The sequence below is a fragment of the Pipistrellus kuhlii genome, unplaced genomic scaffold, assembly GCF_014108245.1.
Source record: "Pipistrellus kuhlii isolate mPipKuh1 unplaced genomic scaffold, mPipKuh1.p scaffold_m20_p_9, whole genome shotgun sequence".
Taxonomy (NCBI): Eukaryota; Metazoa; Chordata; class Mammalia; order Chiroptera; family Vespertilionidae; genus Pipistrellus; species Pipistrellus kuhlii.
Genome location: NW_023425595.1, coordinates 23,876,115 through 23,889,297, shown reverse-complemented (window position 1 = coordinate 23,889,297; position 13,183 = coordinate 23,876,115). Strand labels below are relative to the sequence as shown.

At 46.9% G+C, this 13,183-nt stretch overlaps 1 protein-coding gene across 2 annotated transcripts in view; it reads left to right on the top strand.

The window, feature by feature from the left end:
* The window catches only part of PDE3B (phosphodiesterase 3B), a 139,094-nt gene that overhangs the window by 120,046 nt on the left and 5,865 nt on the right, over positions 1-13,183 (top strand). For both annotated transcript variants that reach the window (XM_045577930.1, XM_036426140.2), the window contains 2 exons: positions 8,101-8,304; positions 11,444-11,605. In XM_045577930.1, coding sequence (XP_045433886.1) covers positions 8,101-8,304; positions 11,444-11,605 — 366 coding nt within the window. The remainder of the gene's footprint in view (positions 1-8,100; positions 8,305-11,443; positions 11,606-13,183) is intronic.

The window sequence follows — 13,183 nt, the reverse complement described above, 5'->3', positions numbered from 1 at the left end:
ACTATAGGCATATTTTATGTGCTTTGAACATAAAAAGAGTAAAACCCAGACCCAGACAGCCCGACCCCTATTGGGCTAGATCCAGCCCCGGCGGGCCTCACTCCCGTCAAGCCCCGTCAGGTGGGGTCATAGCCTCAGGTCACCTGGCCAGATGCTAGGGCGGGGGACTCGGCCTGTGGTCCCCCATCAAGCCACGCCAAGTGGGGGACACAGCCATGGGTCCCCCGGCCCAGGCTGGGGACATGCCTTGAGGTCCCCATCAAGCCCCACCTTAAATAGGAATCCCGGGGCCGAGGGAGCCAGACCCGTCGCCGCGCTCTCCCCCCTCCCGGCGCTCACCCCCGCGGGGGCCTCCTTCCCGCGAGGGGGGGTTCCACCACCGAGGAAGCGCCAGTGTTGGGGGAGGGAGGAGCGGGGCGGACTGTCCTCAGTGCGCCCCGGGCGAGTCGCGCCGTCGGGCCCGGGGGGTTTTGCAAGGCGCCACGCCGCGGAGCGAAGCGAGCGCACGGGGTCGGCGGCGATGTCGGCCACCCACCCGACCCGTCTTGAAACACGGACCAAGCAAACGGGAATGGCGGAATCGGCGGGGAAAGAAGACCATTGAGCTTGACTGTAGTCTGGCCGGGTGAAGAGACAGGAGAGCTGCAGAATCCCTGAGTCCCCGCGAGGGGGCGGGGAGGGGGGTTCGCCGGCCTTGCGGGCCGCCGGTGAAATACCACTACTCTGATCGTTTTTTCACTGACCCGGTGAGGCGGGGGGGCGAGCCCTGCATTTATCTCCAGGCAGAAAAGTCAGCTCTTAGGTACTAAAGGAAACTGCAGGAGTCAGGGGCTCGCACGAAAGCCGCCGTGGCGCAATGAAGGTGAAGGCCCCGCCGCCCGCCCCACCGGCGGGCGGCGGGCCGAGGTGGGATCCCGAGGCCTCTCCAGTCCGCCGAGGGCGCACCACCGGCCCGAAGGCACACCGCCGGCCCGCCCCGCCCGCCCCGTTAGGACCCTATGAAAGACGGTGACCTGTGCCTGGGCAGGGCAACACCAAGGGAAACTCGGGGAGGTCCACAGCGGCCCTGACGTGCACATCGGTCGTCCAACCTGGGTATGGGGGCGAGAGACTAATGGAACCATCTAGCAACGGGTTCCCTCCGAAGTTTCCCCCGGGATAGCGGGCGCTCTCGCAGACGCGCATTTTTATCCGGCAAAGCGGATGATTAGAGGTCTTGGGGCCGAAACGATCTCAACCTATTCTCAAAGGTTAAATGGGTGAGAAGCCCGGCTCCGTGGAATGCGGGTGCCTAAGGGGGCACTCTCGGTAAGCAGACCTGGCGCTGCGGGGTGGACCGATCATCGGGTTAAGGCGCCGGATGCCTGGGCTCCTCAGACCCCAGACTAAGGTGTTGGCGGGTGTAGAAAGTAGGACGGTAGCCATGGCCGTGGGAATCCGCTAAGGAGCGTGTAACCACTCACCTGCCGAGTTCAGTAGCCCTGGAAGTGGATGGCGCTGGAGCGGCGGGCCCAACACAGCTGGCGCTGGCGGTCGGTGGGAGACCAGAGGGGGCCGGAGCGCGGGCGCGCGCAACCGCGCGACCGCACCCGCACCCGCGCCCGCTACGCAGCGACGAGGAGGAGGAGGAGGGCGCTGCGGGGAGCCCTGAAGCCTAGGGCGCGGGCGGGCGGGCCGGCGGCATCGGGTCAGGGGGAGGTCTCCCGCGGGGCAGGGCCCGGACACCGGAGGACCAGCGGAGGCGACAACTCTGGACCCGAGCCCGGCCCTTCCCCTGGATCGCCCAGCGGCACTGGGCGGCCAGCCGCTCCCAGGGTGTCGATCGGGGGGGTTCCCCGCTCTGCGCCGGCTCCGGCCGCGCGCGCATGCGCACTGGGCCTTTCCCCGCCGGGACCGCCCCCTGGGCCGCGGGGCCGCGGTGCCACTGGGCCCGGGCCTAGCTGCCGGCTTAGAACCCCTGCGGACCAGGGGAATCCGACTGTTTAATTAAACAGAGCATGGCGGAGGCCCGCGGCGGGTGTGGACGCCATGTAGTTTCTGCCCTGTGCTCTGAATGTCAAAGCGAAGAAATTCACTGGAGCGGGAACACGGCAGGGGTAACTGACGCTCTTAAGGAAGCCAAACGCCTCCTCAGCTGATTAGAGACGCGCATAAATGGATGAACGAGTCCCACCGTCCCTGCCTACGGTCCAGCAGAACCACAGCCGAGGAATGGGCTTGGCAGAATCGGCGGAGAAAGAAGACCCTGTTGAGCTTGACTCTAGTCTGGCCCGGTGGAGAGCCAGGAGAGGGGCAGAATAAGGGGGAGGCCCCCGGCGCCCCTTCCCTGAGTCCCCGCGAGGGGTCGGGGAGGGGGGTTCGCCGGCCTTGCGGGCCGCCGGTGAAATACCACTACTCTGATCGTTTTTGTGTTGTTGTGGTTTTTTTTTTTTAATTTATTGATTTGTTTTACAGAGAGGAAGATAGAGGGATAGAGTGTTAGAAACATCAATGAGGGAGAATCATCGATCAGTTGCCTCTTGCACACTCCCTACTGGGGATGTGCCCAAGGTACATGCCCTTGACCGGAATCAAACCCGGGACCTTTCAGTCCGCAGGCGGACGCTCTATCCACTGAGCCAAACCGGTTTCGGCTACTCTGATCGTTTTTTCACTGACCCGGTGAGGCGGGGGGGCGAGCCCCGAGGGGCTCTCGCTTCTGGCGCCAAGCGCCCGGCCGCGCGCCGGCCGGGCGCGACCCGCTCCGGGGACAGTGCCAGGTGGGGAGTTTGACTGGGGCGGTACACCTGTCAAACGGTAACGCAGGTGTCCTAAGGCGAGCTCAGGGAGGACAGACACCTCCCGTGGAGCAGACGGGCAAAAAGCTCAACTTGATCTTGATTTTCAGTCCGAATACAGACCGTGGAAGCGGGGCCTCACTCACGATCCTCCTGACCTTTTGGGTTTTAAGCAGGAGGTGTCAGAAAAGTCCCCGCGGGGGATAACTGGCTTGTGGCTGCCAAGCGTTCACAGCCACGTCGCTTTTTGATCCTTCCTATCCTTGTGAAGCAGAATTCACCAGGCGTTGGATTGTTCGCCCAGGAATAGGGAACGTGAGCTGGGTTTAGACGGTGGTGAGACAGGTTAGTTTTCCCCTGCTGATGACGCGTTGCCATGGTAATCCTGCTCCGTATGAGAGGAACCGCAGGTTCAGACATCTGGGATGGGCTTGGCGGAGGAGCCAATAGGGAGAAGCTGCTGCCATCTGTGAGACTGTGAATGAATGCCTCTAAGTCAGAATCCCGCCCAGGCGGACGGATAGGGCAGCGCCGGGGGCTTCGGATAGCCGTCCCGCCCTCCCTGTGGGTACCGTGTCCAACCACCTTGCGGCCTGCGCGTCAGGACCCGGTCCGGTGCAGAGAGCCTTCCTCTTGGGAAAGGGGTTGCGGCCGGAAAGGGGGCCGCCCCCAGCCCTTAACGCAACACACGTTGGAACCATTTGTAGATGACCTGCTTAGGGGTCTGGGTTTCACACATAGCAGAGCAGCTCCCTCGCTGAGATCTATTGAAAGTCAGCCCTCCGCCTCGCTTCCTTGGGGGGCGGAGGGGGGCGGCCTGGTGTCGGAGGGAAGGGAAGGAAAGGAAGGAGGAGGGAAACGCGCATGCGGAGCCGGCATCAGCGCCCGTTTGCGGGCCTGGCCCGGCGACCCTCACCTCCTCTCCGCAAACCCCGCCGGATTGGGACGGGAAAGCGGGGGTAGATGGCGGGCACGTGTCCCCCTTTCCCAGGGTGGGTCGAGGGCCGGCTTCCTCTTTCTTTTCCACGAAAATCCCAGTCGACCAGCACTCCCCGAAAAGGGAGGCCGCGAGGATTTTGTCTCTGCGAGGGAGGCGGGGGTGGACCAGATGTCCCGCCCGGACTTGGTCTGGGCTATGCTTCACTGTGATTGGGTTGACCAGATGTCCGTGCAGATGAGATGAGTGTAAACAAGGGGCTTGGGGCGGGGGTTCTGGCAGGAGCGGAGCCAGATGAGATGAGCGGTTTAAAGACTGGGAGGGGAACCACAGAGAAAATAAATGCTGCATTTTTTTTTTTTTATTTAAACAAAAAGCCTTAAGTAAAAAAAAAAATTTTAAATATATTTTATTGATTTTGTACAGAGAGGAAGAGAGAGGGATAGAGAGTTAGGAACATCGATGAGAGTGTCATCGATCAGCTGCCTCTTGCACACCCCCTACTGGGGATGTGCCCACAACCAAGGTACATGCCCTTGACCGGAATCGAACCTGGGACCTTTCAGTCCCCAAGCCAACGCTCTATCCATTGAGCCAAACCGGTTTTGGCAAATAAAAATTTTATCAAACCTAACCTAGTAATATTTAGAAAGGATAACTCTGAACATGTTGCATTTATCATAGACGGCAAGACAGTTTAACAAAAATGAATCAATGAAATTCTCACCTTAACAGATTAAAGTTATAAATTATTTCACCTCAATGACAATAGAAAAAATATTTTTTTTTGTGGTTTATTTTTTTTATTTTATTGATTTTTTTTGCCCCCCTCCCTCCCTCCCTCCCACACATCCCGTCCCTCCCCAGAGTTTTGTGTCCATTGGTTGTACTTATATGCATGTATAAAAGTCCTTCGGTTGATCTATTATCTCCCCCAGATCTTCCTCCCCTCCCCGCTGTAATTTGACAGTCTACTTGTTGATATACTGTCCAATAGAAAAAATTTTTAGAAAACTCAACATTGATTCATAATAAAAACTCTTAGCAAAGTTGGAATAAAAGAGAAGTTTCCCAATGTAGTGAAGAGTCATTAAAAAAAAAAAAAAAACAACCTTAAGCAAAGTATCATATGCTTAGTAGTGAATCTCTGAATACTTTATCTTTGATATCAATAAATATGCCTACAATTCAAGATAATACTACAGATTCTAACCAGTATAATAAGGCAAGAAAAAAAAATAAAAGAAACAAGGACTAGAAAAAGAAGAAACAAAACTTATTAATCTCAGATGATTGTGCAAGTTGAAAAATTTTTAATCTTCAAATAAATTAGTAAAATGAGAAATTTTAGCAAGATTGCTAGGCATAAGGTTCAATATATAAAAATAATTATACTTTTTATTATTTATTTGCTTGTTTATTTATTAATCCTCACCCAAGGATATTTTTTCCACTGATTTTCAGATAGAGTAGAAGGAGGGAGGGATGGTGTGGGGGAGAGAGGCAGAGAAAAACATCAATGTGAAACAGACACATTGATTGGTTGCCTCCTACAGGAGCACTGAGTGCCCTGATTGGGGCCAGGGATCAAACTGGCAACCCGGGTACAGGCCCTTGGTGCCCGGGCTGACACACTAACCACTGAGAGACACTGGCCAGGGCAAATATAATTATACTTTTAAATGCCAGCTGCTGATAATTAGAAAATTAAATGCTTTTTGTAAAGATAGCCTTTATTATTAATAGCTTCCAAAAACATGAAGTACTTAGAAATAAATCTAACAAAAATATGCAAGATTTTGTCAGGAAAATATAAAACTTAACTCATATACCCTGAAAAATGAATGAGGAGATAGTCCATGATCCCAGATTGCATCAATATTTCAAGATAAATCAATTTAAGAGTAATTATCTATTTAAAAATTCAGTGCCACCAACAATCAAATCCCTGAAGGCAAGGATTCCTTAAACAGGAAAGAAACACTAACCATAAAAGAAACTTATTGAAGAATTGCACTACATTAAATTTAAAAACACACTATTAAGAATATTAAAAAGGCTAGACACAGGGTGGGGAAAAAAACTATATGCAACACAACCAACAAAAGATTTGAGACCGGGATATACAGAAAATTAAAAAAAAAAAAAAAAAAAAAAAAAAAAAAAAAAAAAAAGATATGCAACACAACCAACCAAAGAATCAAAACCAGAATATACTGAGAATTCCTAAAATCAGTAAGAAAAAGACAACTAAATTATAATTTGAAAACTTGAACAAGCATGAACAAAATAGGAAATCCAAACAACCAATAACCATTGCTAGCTTCATTAGTAATCAGGGAAATACTAATTAAAACTAACACCAGAAACCCAACCATTAAAAAAAAAAAAAAAAAAAAAAAAAAAACTTTAAAGGTCAATATGAAGTGCTGCTGTGTGGAACAAAGACACTCACATACACTATATATGACAGTTTGACATTCTCTGGTAAAGTTGAAGATCTATATACTGTACAATTCCCCAAATCTACTCCCATGCATATATCCCATACAAATGCATGTGCCAGGATACCTATAGCTTTTGATGCTGATTGGCAAAGAAAACAACTAATCAGAACCAAACTGGCCAGCAGAGGAGGACAGTTGGGGTTGAGATCAGGCCAGCAGGGGAGAGCAGTCAGGGGGCGATCAGGCAGGCAGAGGCAGTTAGGGGCAACCAGGCTGGCAGGCAGAAGCAGTCAGGGGTGATCAGGCAAGGTAGGCAAGTGAGCAGTTAGGAGCCAGTGGTTCCAGATTGAGAGAGAAATGTCCCCAGTTGGAGACGGTGCAGGCTGGGCTGAAGGAACCCCCCTCTCTGTGCATGAATTTTGTGTACCAGGCCTCTAGTGTTTGTGTGTGTGTCTCTCTCTCTCTCTCTCTCTCTCTCTCTCTCTCTCTCTCTCTCTCTCTCTCTCTCTGCAAATAGACTAAACAGAACAACCAGTTGCTATATAACGTGCACTTTCCACACCAGGGGGCGTGCACAGAACATGGCGGGTGTTGGCTGCAGCAGAATGGTGGGGCAGGTGAGTGGGGGCGCCAGACCAAGGCAGGGTGCTGGTTGCTATAATTGGGGCAAGCCTCTGGTGGTTAATGAAAATTCTTGGCTCCTACGCACTGTGGTGCTGCCCAGTGCTCACACCTATTGCCGGTGCCAGTCCCACTCGTAGGCGCTGCTGGCTTCCAGCGCTGTCCCCAATCACTCAGCGCCGTCAGCTGTCGGGAGCAGTGACTGTCTGCCCCAATCGTTCCTGAACACAAATTTCTTGTATACAATCTCTAAAAATAGGCAAAATTAAACTACTGAATATATTATTTAGGGAAGCATATCTTTGTGGGGAGGAAGAAGGTTGTGATAAGAAAGGTGTACAAAGAAAGTTTCCAAGGAGTCAGCAATGTTATACTTTTGACAGTACCATTGGTAACATGGGAATTTTCTCTACAACTATTTATTAAAATGTACTATTCAAGTTTTAGCATTTTTTTTTTGCATACGTTATATTCTACAATAAAATATTTGGTTAAAATCTTTTTTTAAATTACTATGCTTAATGGTTTTAAAAATTGCTTAATTTTTAGAGGTGGAAGAGGTGGAGAAAAAGTGAATAGTGCCATAACACTTGAACCAAAGGATTTGTGCTCTTACCTGTTTCACACTTCTTATTCCCAGGCACCGCGACAAGTTGGAAGTGTAGGCTGTGTCCTTCTCAGACATTGGACCTGCCTCAGCCTAGATTGTACTCCTGCTTCTTTTCTGTTGACACCACCCTTGATTCCATGCTAGCTGAAGAAATGTATCCCAAGCCTGTTCCATATCCCTAAGGACCAAGCTTGATCTGAAACGGTTTACTGGTTTCATGTGGTAGATCTTAAACACCAACTTTCCATCTCTGGGAAGGCAGGATGGTATTTGCAAAGAATATGAACTTGGAAAACCCATCCCTTTCACTGACTAGCTGTGCATGCAGGAAAGGTGGACCTTACCTTGCACTTTGGTCCACTCATTTATAAAAGTATCACAACCCTTCACAAAATTAAAATACCAATGGCATAGAGCTGTTACTGTTTTTCTTCTAATCTGATCCCAACTCTGTTTATTATTAACCCTTTGCACTCCGCTGTCCCCTCTCAGGAGACATCGGAATTCTAGCATATCACTTGGATCTCCCCTCTCAGGGGACATTGCAGTTTATTAGTGATTACGGGGAATTGGGTTAATTCAACGCACCCGCCGCAAAGTAGCGTCGTCGAGTAGCTGGTAGCCAATGTCCAGAATGGTTTGGAGTGCAAAGGGTTAAAAGTTTAATATCTTTAAGATGCCCACCTTATTTTTCTTATTCCTTTTTAGGCAGTTTTATACAACGATAGATCTGTTCTGGAGAATCATCATGCTGCATCAGCTTGGAGCCTGTATCTGTCTCGCCCAGAATACAACTTCCTTCTTAATCTTGATCATGTGGAATTCAAGCGCTTTCGCTTTTTGGTCATTGAAGCAATCCTTGCCACAGACCTTAAGAAGCATTTTGATTTCCTTGCTGAATTCAACGCCAAGGTTTGTTATGTAATTTATGCCTGGTATCAAAAATGGAAACCACTGTTATCAGTGTTACTAAATAAAAGTATCCTATACTAGAGGCCTGGTGCACGAAAATCATGCATGGGGAGGCGAGTATTCCTCAGCTTGGTTTGCACCCTCTTGCAATCTGGGACCACTGGCTCCTAACTACTTGCTGGCCTACCTGCCCTAATCTAACTGCCTGGCTGATTGCCATTAACTGCTCTCCCCTTCCAACCTGATCCCTCTAACTGCTCTCCCCTGCCAGCCTGATCCCCCCCTAACTGCTCTCCCCTGACAGCCTGATCCCCCTAACAGTTCTCCCCTGCCAGTCTGATCACCTGTAACTGCTCTGCCTTGGCACCACCACCATTGCTTTGTCCAGACGGATGTCAGAAAGCTCACCCAGAAGATATCCAGTCTAATTAGTATCCTATCTAATAAAGAGGGAATTTGCTAATTGACCCTTATACGTCTCAAAGAATGCAGCATTCACAGCCAATAAGGAGATAATATGATAATTGACTGTCACACCCTCAAAGATGGCGGTGCCCACAGTCACAAGATGATGGCACCCAGTCCCCTCAGATCCCAACCACCCAGGGCCAGCTGGAGGTGCAAGCAAGCCTTGGATGGTGGCTGCTCAGCTGCCCAGGGCCACCTGAGACTCAGATAACCAGGGCCAGATGAGACTTGCACTGTCAGCAGTGGCAGCAGCAGAGGTATCATAGGGTGTCACCTTCCCCTGATGGCTGGTTTGCCTCCCGCCCCTGAGGACTGTGAGAGAGATGAGGCTGGGCTGAGTGATCCCCCCTGTTCCCACCAATGCATGAATTTTCGTGCACTGTGCCTCTAGTATATAATAAAAGGGTAATATGCAAATAGACTGAACAGCAGAACCAAACAACCAATCAAAGCATAATATGTTAATGATATGCTAAGGCTGCTCAACCGCTCGCTATGATGTGCACTGACCATCAGGGGGCAAACAGTGGATGGGTTGATCAGTTACTATGATGTTCACTGACCACCAGAAGGTAGATGCTCCGACCGACCCGTAGGTTAGCTTGCTGCTGGGGTCTGGCTGATTGGGACATAGTGAGATGGTCCCTCCCTGGCCTGGTCACGCACCAGTAGTGTCCCTCAGCCTGACCTTGCAATCCGGGACCCCTTGGGGGATGTCAGAGAGCCGGTTTTGACCCAATTCCACAGGCCACTCCCCTTGGGAAGGTGCCGGACACAGGGCTCATGGCTGGTGAGCGCTGCTGTGGCAGCGCCACCCTCTCCTGATGGGAACTAATTGGACACAAGCCCGTGGCAGGCACAGTGTGGCCGGGATGAGCAAGAGCATGCAGGTAGTGCAGCAGCGTTGGACTCCAGGTTTTGGCCCGATCCCTGTAGGCCACCCATAGGGACACTACCCATGCACAACTTTGTACACCAGGCCTCTAGTTATATAATATTGTTAGAATTAATACTGTTTATGAATTCATGATAAATATCTACTGTAAGATATTACATATTCCAATATTTTAAATCAATATCTTTATTATAACATATTCTAAAATACTATTGCTTGCTGCCATTTCCTCTCCAAAAAAGACTTGTAACTTTCACATGGTGACAAATCAATTATGTTCAAAGTTTTTAGCGGCAGATTTAAGAAAGTTGTGCACTGTGCCAAGGAAGACCTTTTATGAAATTAAAGATGTACTTCAAGGAAGCCCATTATGTCTACTGCACCATACCTATTACACCTTCTTTATATTAGTGCTTGGCTGGTGTGGGAGAGAAGTACTCTCCACTCTTCCACTTGAGAATATGCACTCACTGTGCTAAAGAATAAAGAGCAAGGAAGAAGAAAAAAAATAAGGAGTGAACACTATCCTAGGATAATGGTATTCATTAGCGTGTTCTGTGCCTCAGACATTTGGAGTGAAAAAGTGTTGAAAACCACTGCTTTTGACTCCTGAAGGAAGGATGCTCCTTCTTTTGCTGGCAGGAATCTATTGTTTTCTTCTCATTTTAAAAAATCTTCATCTAAGGATATGCTTGATTTTAAAGAGACAGACAGACATCATGGGTTGCCTGTTGTATGCACCCCTCCTCCCCATTGACCTGGGATAGAATCCGAAACCCAGGTATGAGCCATGACTGGGGACTGAACCCACAATTTTACTGGGTAAGGGATGATGATCCAACCAACTGTACCACAATGGCCAGGGCTGGAATCTGTTTTTTGTTTTGTTTTGTTTTGTTTTTTAAATGAGTTTCTGACATAAAGGAAGGTGTCCTTTCATGGTAGAGGAACTGGTAACAAAAAAGTACTAGATTTAACCCCCTGGACAAGACTATCCTCTAGATCAGTGTTTCCCAAGCTTTTGACATATGTGTACCCCTTCTATAATTTTTGTAACGCTGAGTACCCCTCGTACTCATGAGAACATAGAATTAGGCGCAGCTAAGCATGATGCAGTGCATATCCCCACCAAACTCCGGTGCAACACATACACCCACCAAACTCTTCCGTACCCCTGCGGGTACGCGTACCACACTTTGGGAAACACTGCTCTAGATGAAGAAACACTCCAAGAGATTCAATGATGTTTTCAGTATCACACAATAAATTAGCACGTCATTCTGAGTCAGGATTTTAAACCATAGAGCTCAGCTTCTAAGACTTGTGTTCTTTAAACCATATCACATTTGTCTTTCACAGCTAGAGCCAACTTCTCCTTAGATCCTGAAGTATTTTCTTTTTTTGAGGTACAAAGTTACAATTATACATGATTTCTGATGTTTTGCATACATATACTTATATATTATATTGCATATTAATAATAGACACACACACACACACAAAAAATTATAATCCTCTGTGGTAATCACCAAATATGAAAACCTATGGTTTGTTATGTTTTTATAGAATCTGCTTCTATTGAAACAAAATTATAATATTTCAAATTCAAGAGAAACTTAACCATAGAGGTCCATATTATGGCACAAATAGATTAAAAGAAGCATTTATAGAAATTCCTGCCTGTCATTGGATTAAGAAAATTTTAAGGTAATTTGGTAGAAACAACAAAACTCCTGTGCCCTCAGAACCTAAAATAATTCTGTTTTTCCAAAACAGGCCAATGATGTAAATAGTAATGGTATAGAATGGAGTAATGAAAATGACCGCCTCTTAGTGTGCCAGGTGTGCATCAAACTGGCAGACATCAATGGCCCAGCAAAGATTCGGAACCTGCATTTGAAATGGACAGAAGGCATTGTCAATGAATTTTATGAGCAGGTGGGTTGAAATGTGAGATTGGTAGGATTTCTAATAGCTGCCATCTGAAGACACTGCCCTTTGGGATTTGGAAAGCTACAGTCAGTGTTTGAAATCTGAATTGCTTTGACTAAGAATGGTTAGAAATTGTTTCATTTGCTCTGGTCTTAGTATATTCTGTGCTCTTTTCGCCTTCGCTGCTATTTAAAAAAAAAGTTTATGGCCTATCTAAAGTGGGTTGAATGTACTTGAGTGTAGAGGTAAGGACAGACTACATTATGATTCCAAGGTCCCTTTCAACCGTAAGAACCGATATAGCCTACGATAATTTATTTCCAAATGAAATTGTTTTTAATTGATTCAGATTATGTTTAGGTTATATTTAAAGGCTATCAACCATCTTCAACTCTGCTATAAAAAGATTGCCTTAGAAACATCAACTGGGTAAAAGTCCTGGTAGAGGATTATAAATTAGCTAGAAATGGGGACAAAGTAGATCTTAATGGTTTTCAAGGATCCAAAGATATAAACATGGTCTTTCCTCATGTGTTTTAAACTCTTGTCTTGAAAACTAATCCTACCACTTTGCAGACCCTTTCCATTTTTTTTTTTTTTGAGGTCCAATTTTGAGGCTCTCTACAATGTAAGAGTATACTGATTTCTCCACAAGCCTAACATTTCACTATCTCCAAATATCAAACACATCTTCTTGACTTTGGAATTATATTCCTTGGAAATCCTTATTGACCCTAATAACCAATAAAAACAAATATCTACCATGTGAAGCCTCTGTGAGACTTTCTTACCATAAGTTGCAACTCTAGCAGGAGTGATGAAGTGGAGTCTATAAAGCATGCACAGTTACCTGTTGTACCTGTAACACCCAGATTGTACCAAATGACCAATCAATGTGCAGTGGCTTTGAGCCACCTTAGCTAAATAAAGGTCCCAACACAATAGTGTATACTCTGCCGTTCATAAGTTAAAATATTCTATACTGTGTAATTAATATTTTACTATTCTGATACACTTGAACTAAATTATTTGTACTTTTGGGTAAGATATGGTAATAAATATTTGCCTAATCTGTAGTAATCAGTTTGCATAGTCCTATATTCATTCTTAAAGATAACGGAAGCCTGTTTCAGAATTTAATTTATGTTCACAAAAGAATTTAATGCCCACTGTACAGAGGTAATTAAAAAGTATTAGTATATGCCAGATTGGGAAAACTCAGAAATTTCATTGAAAGAACATTTGAAAAGTTTATTTCAACCCCATTTACAATATAATTATTTTTAAAATATATAGAATTACTTTTTATTAAACAAACGTAAAGCCATGCCTGAAGTTGAATCCTGGATCCTTTTCCTTAGCAGTGTGTGACCTTAACCTCTCTGCCTTGGTTTCCCCATTTATAATACAGAAATATTGATGGCACCTACCACATAATTTATTTAATCCTCACAACAACCTGAATATTTAAAGTCTTAGAAAAGTTCCTGACAGATAAGTGCTCCATAAATGTTGGCAATTATAGTTCCTGATCTTTCACTAAAAGTCACATATTTCAGACAGTATCGCTTAATTTTTCTAGGT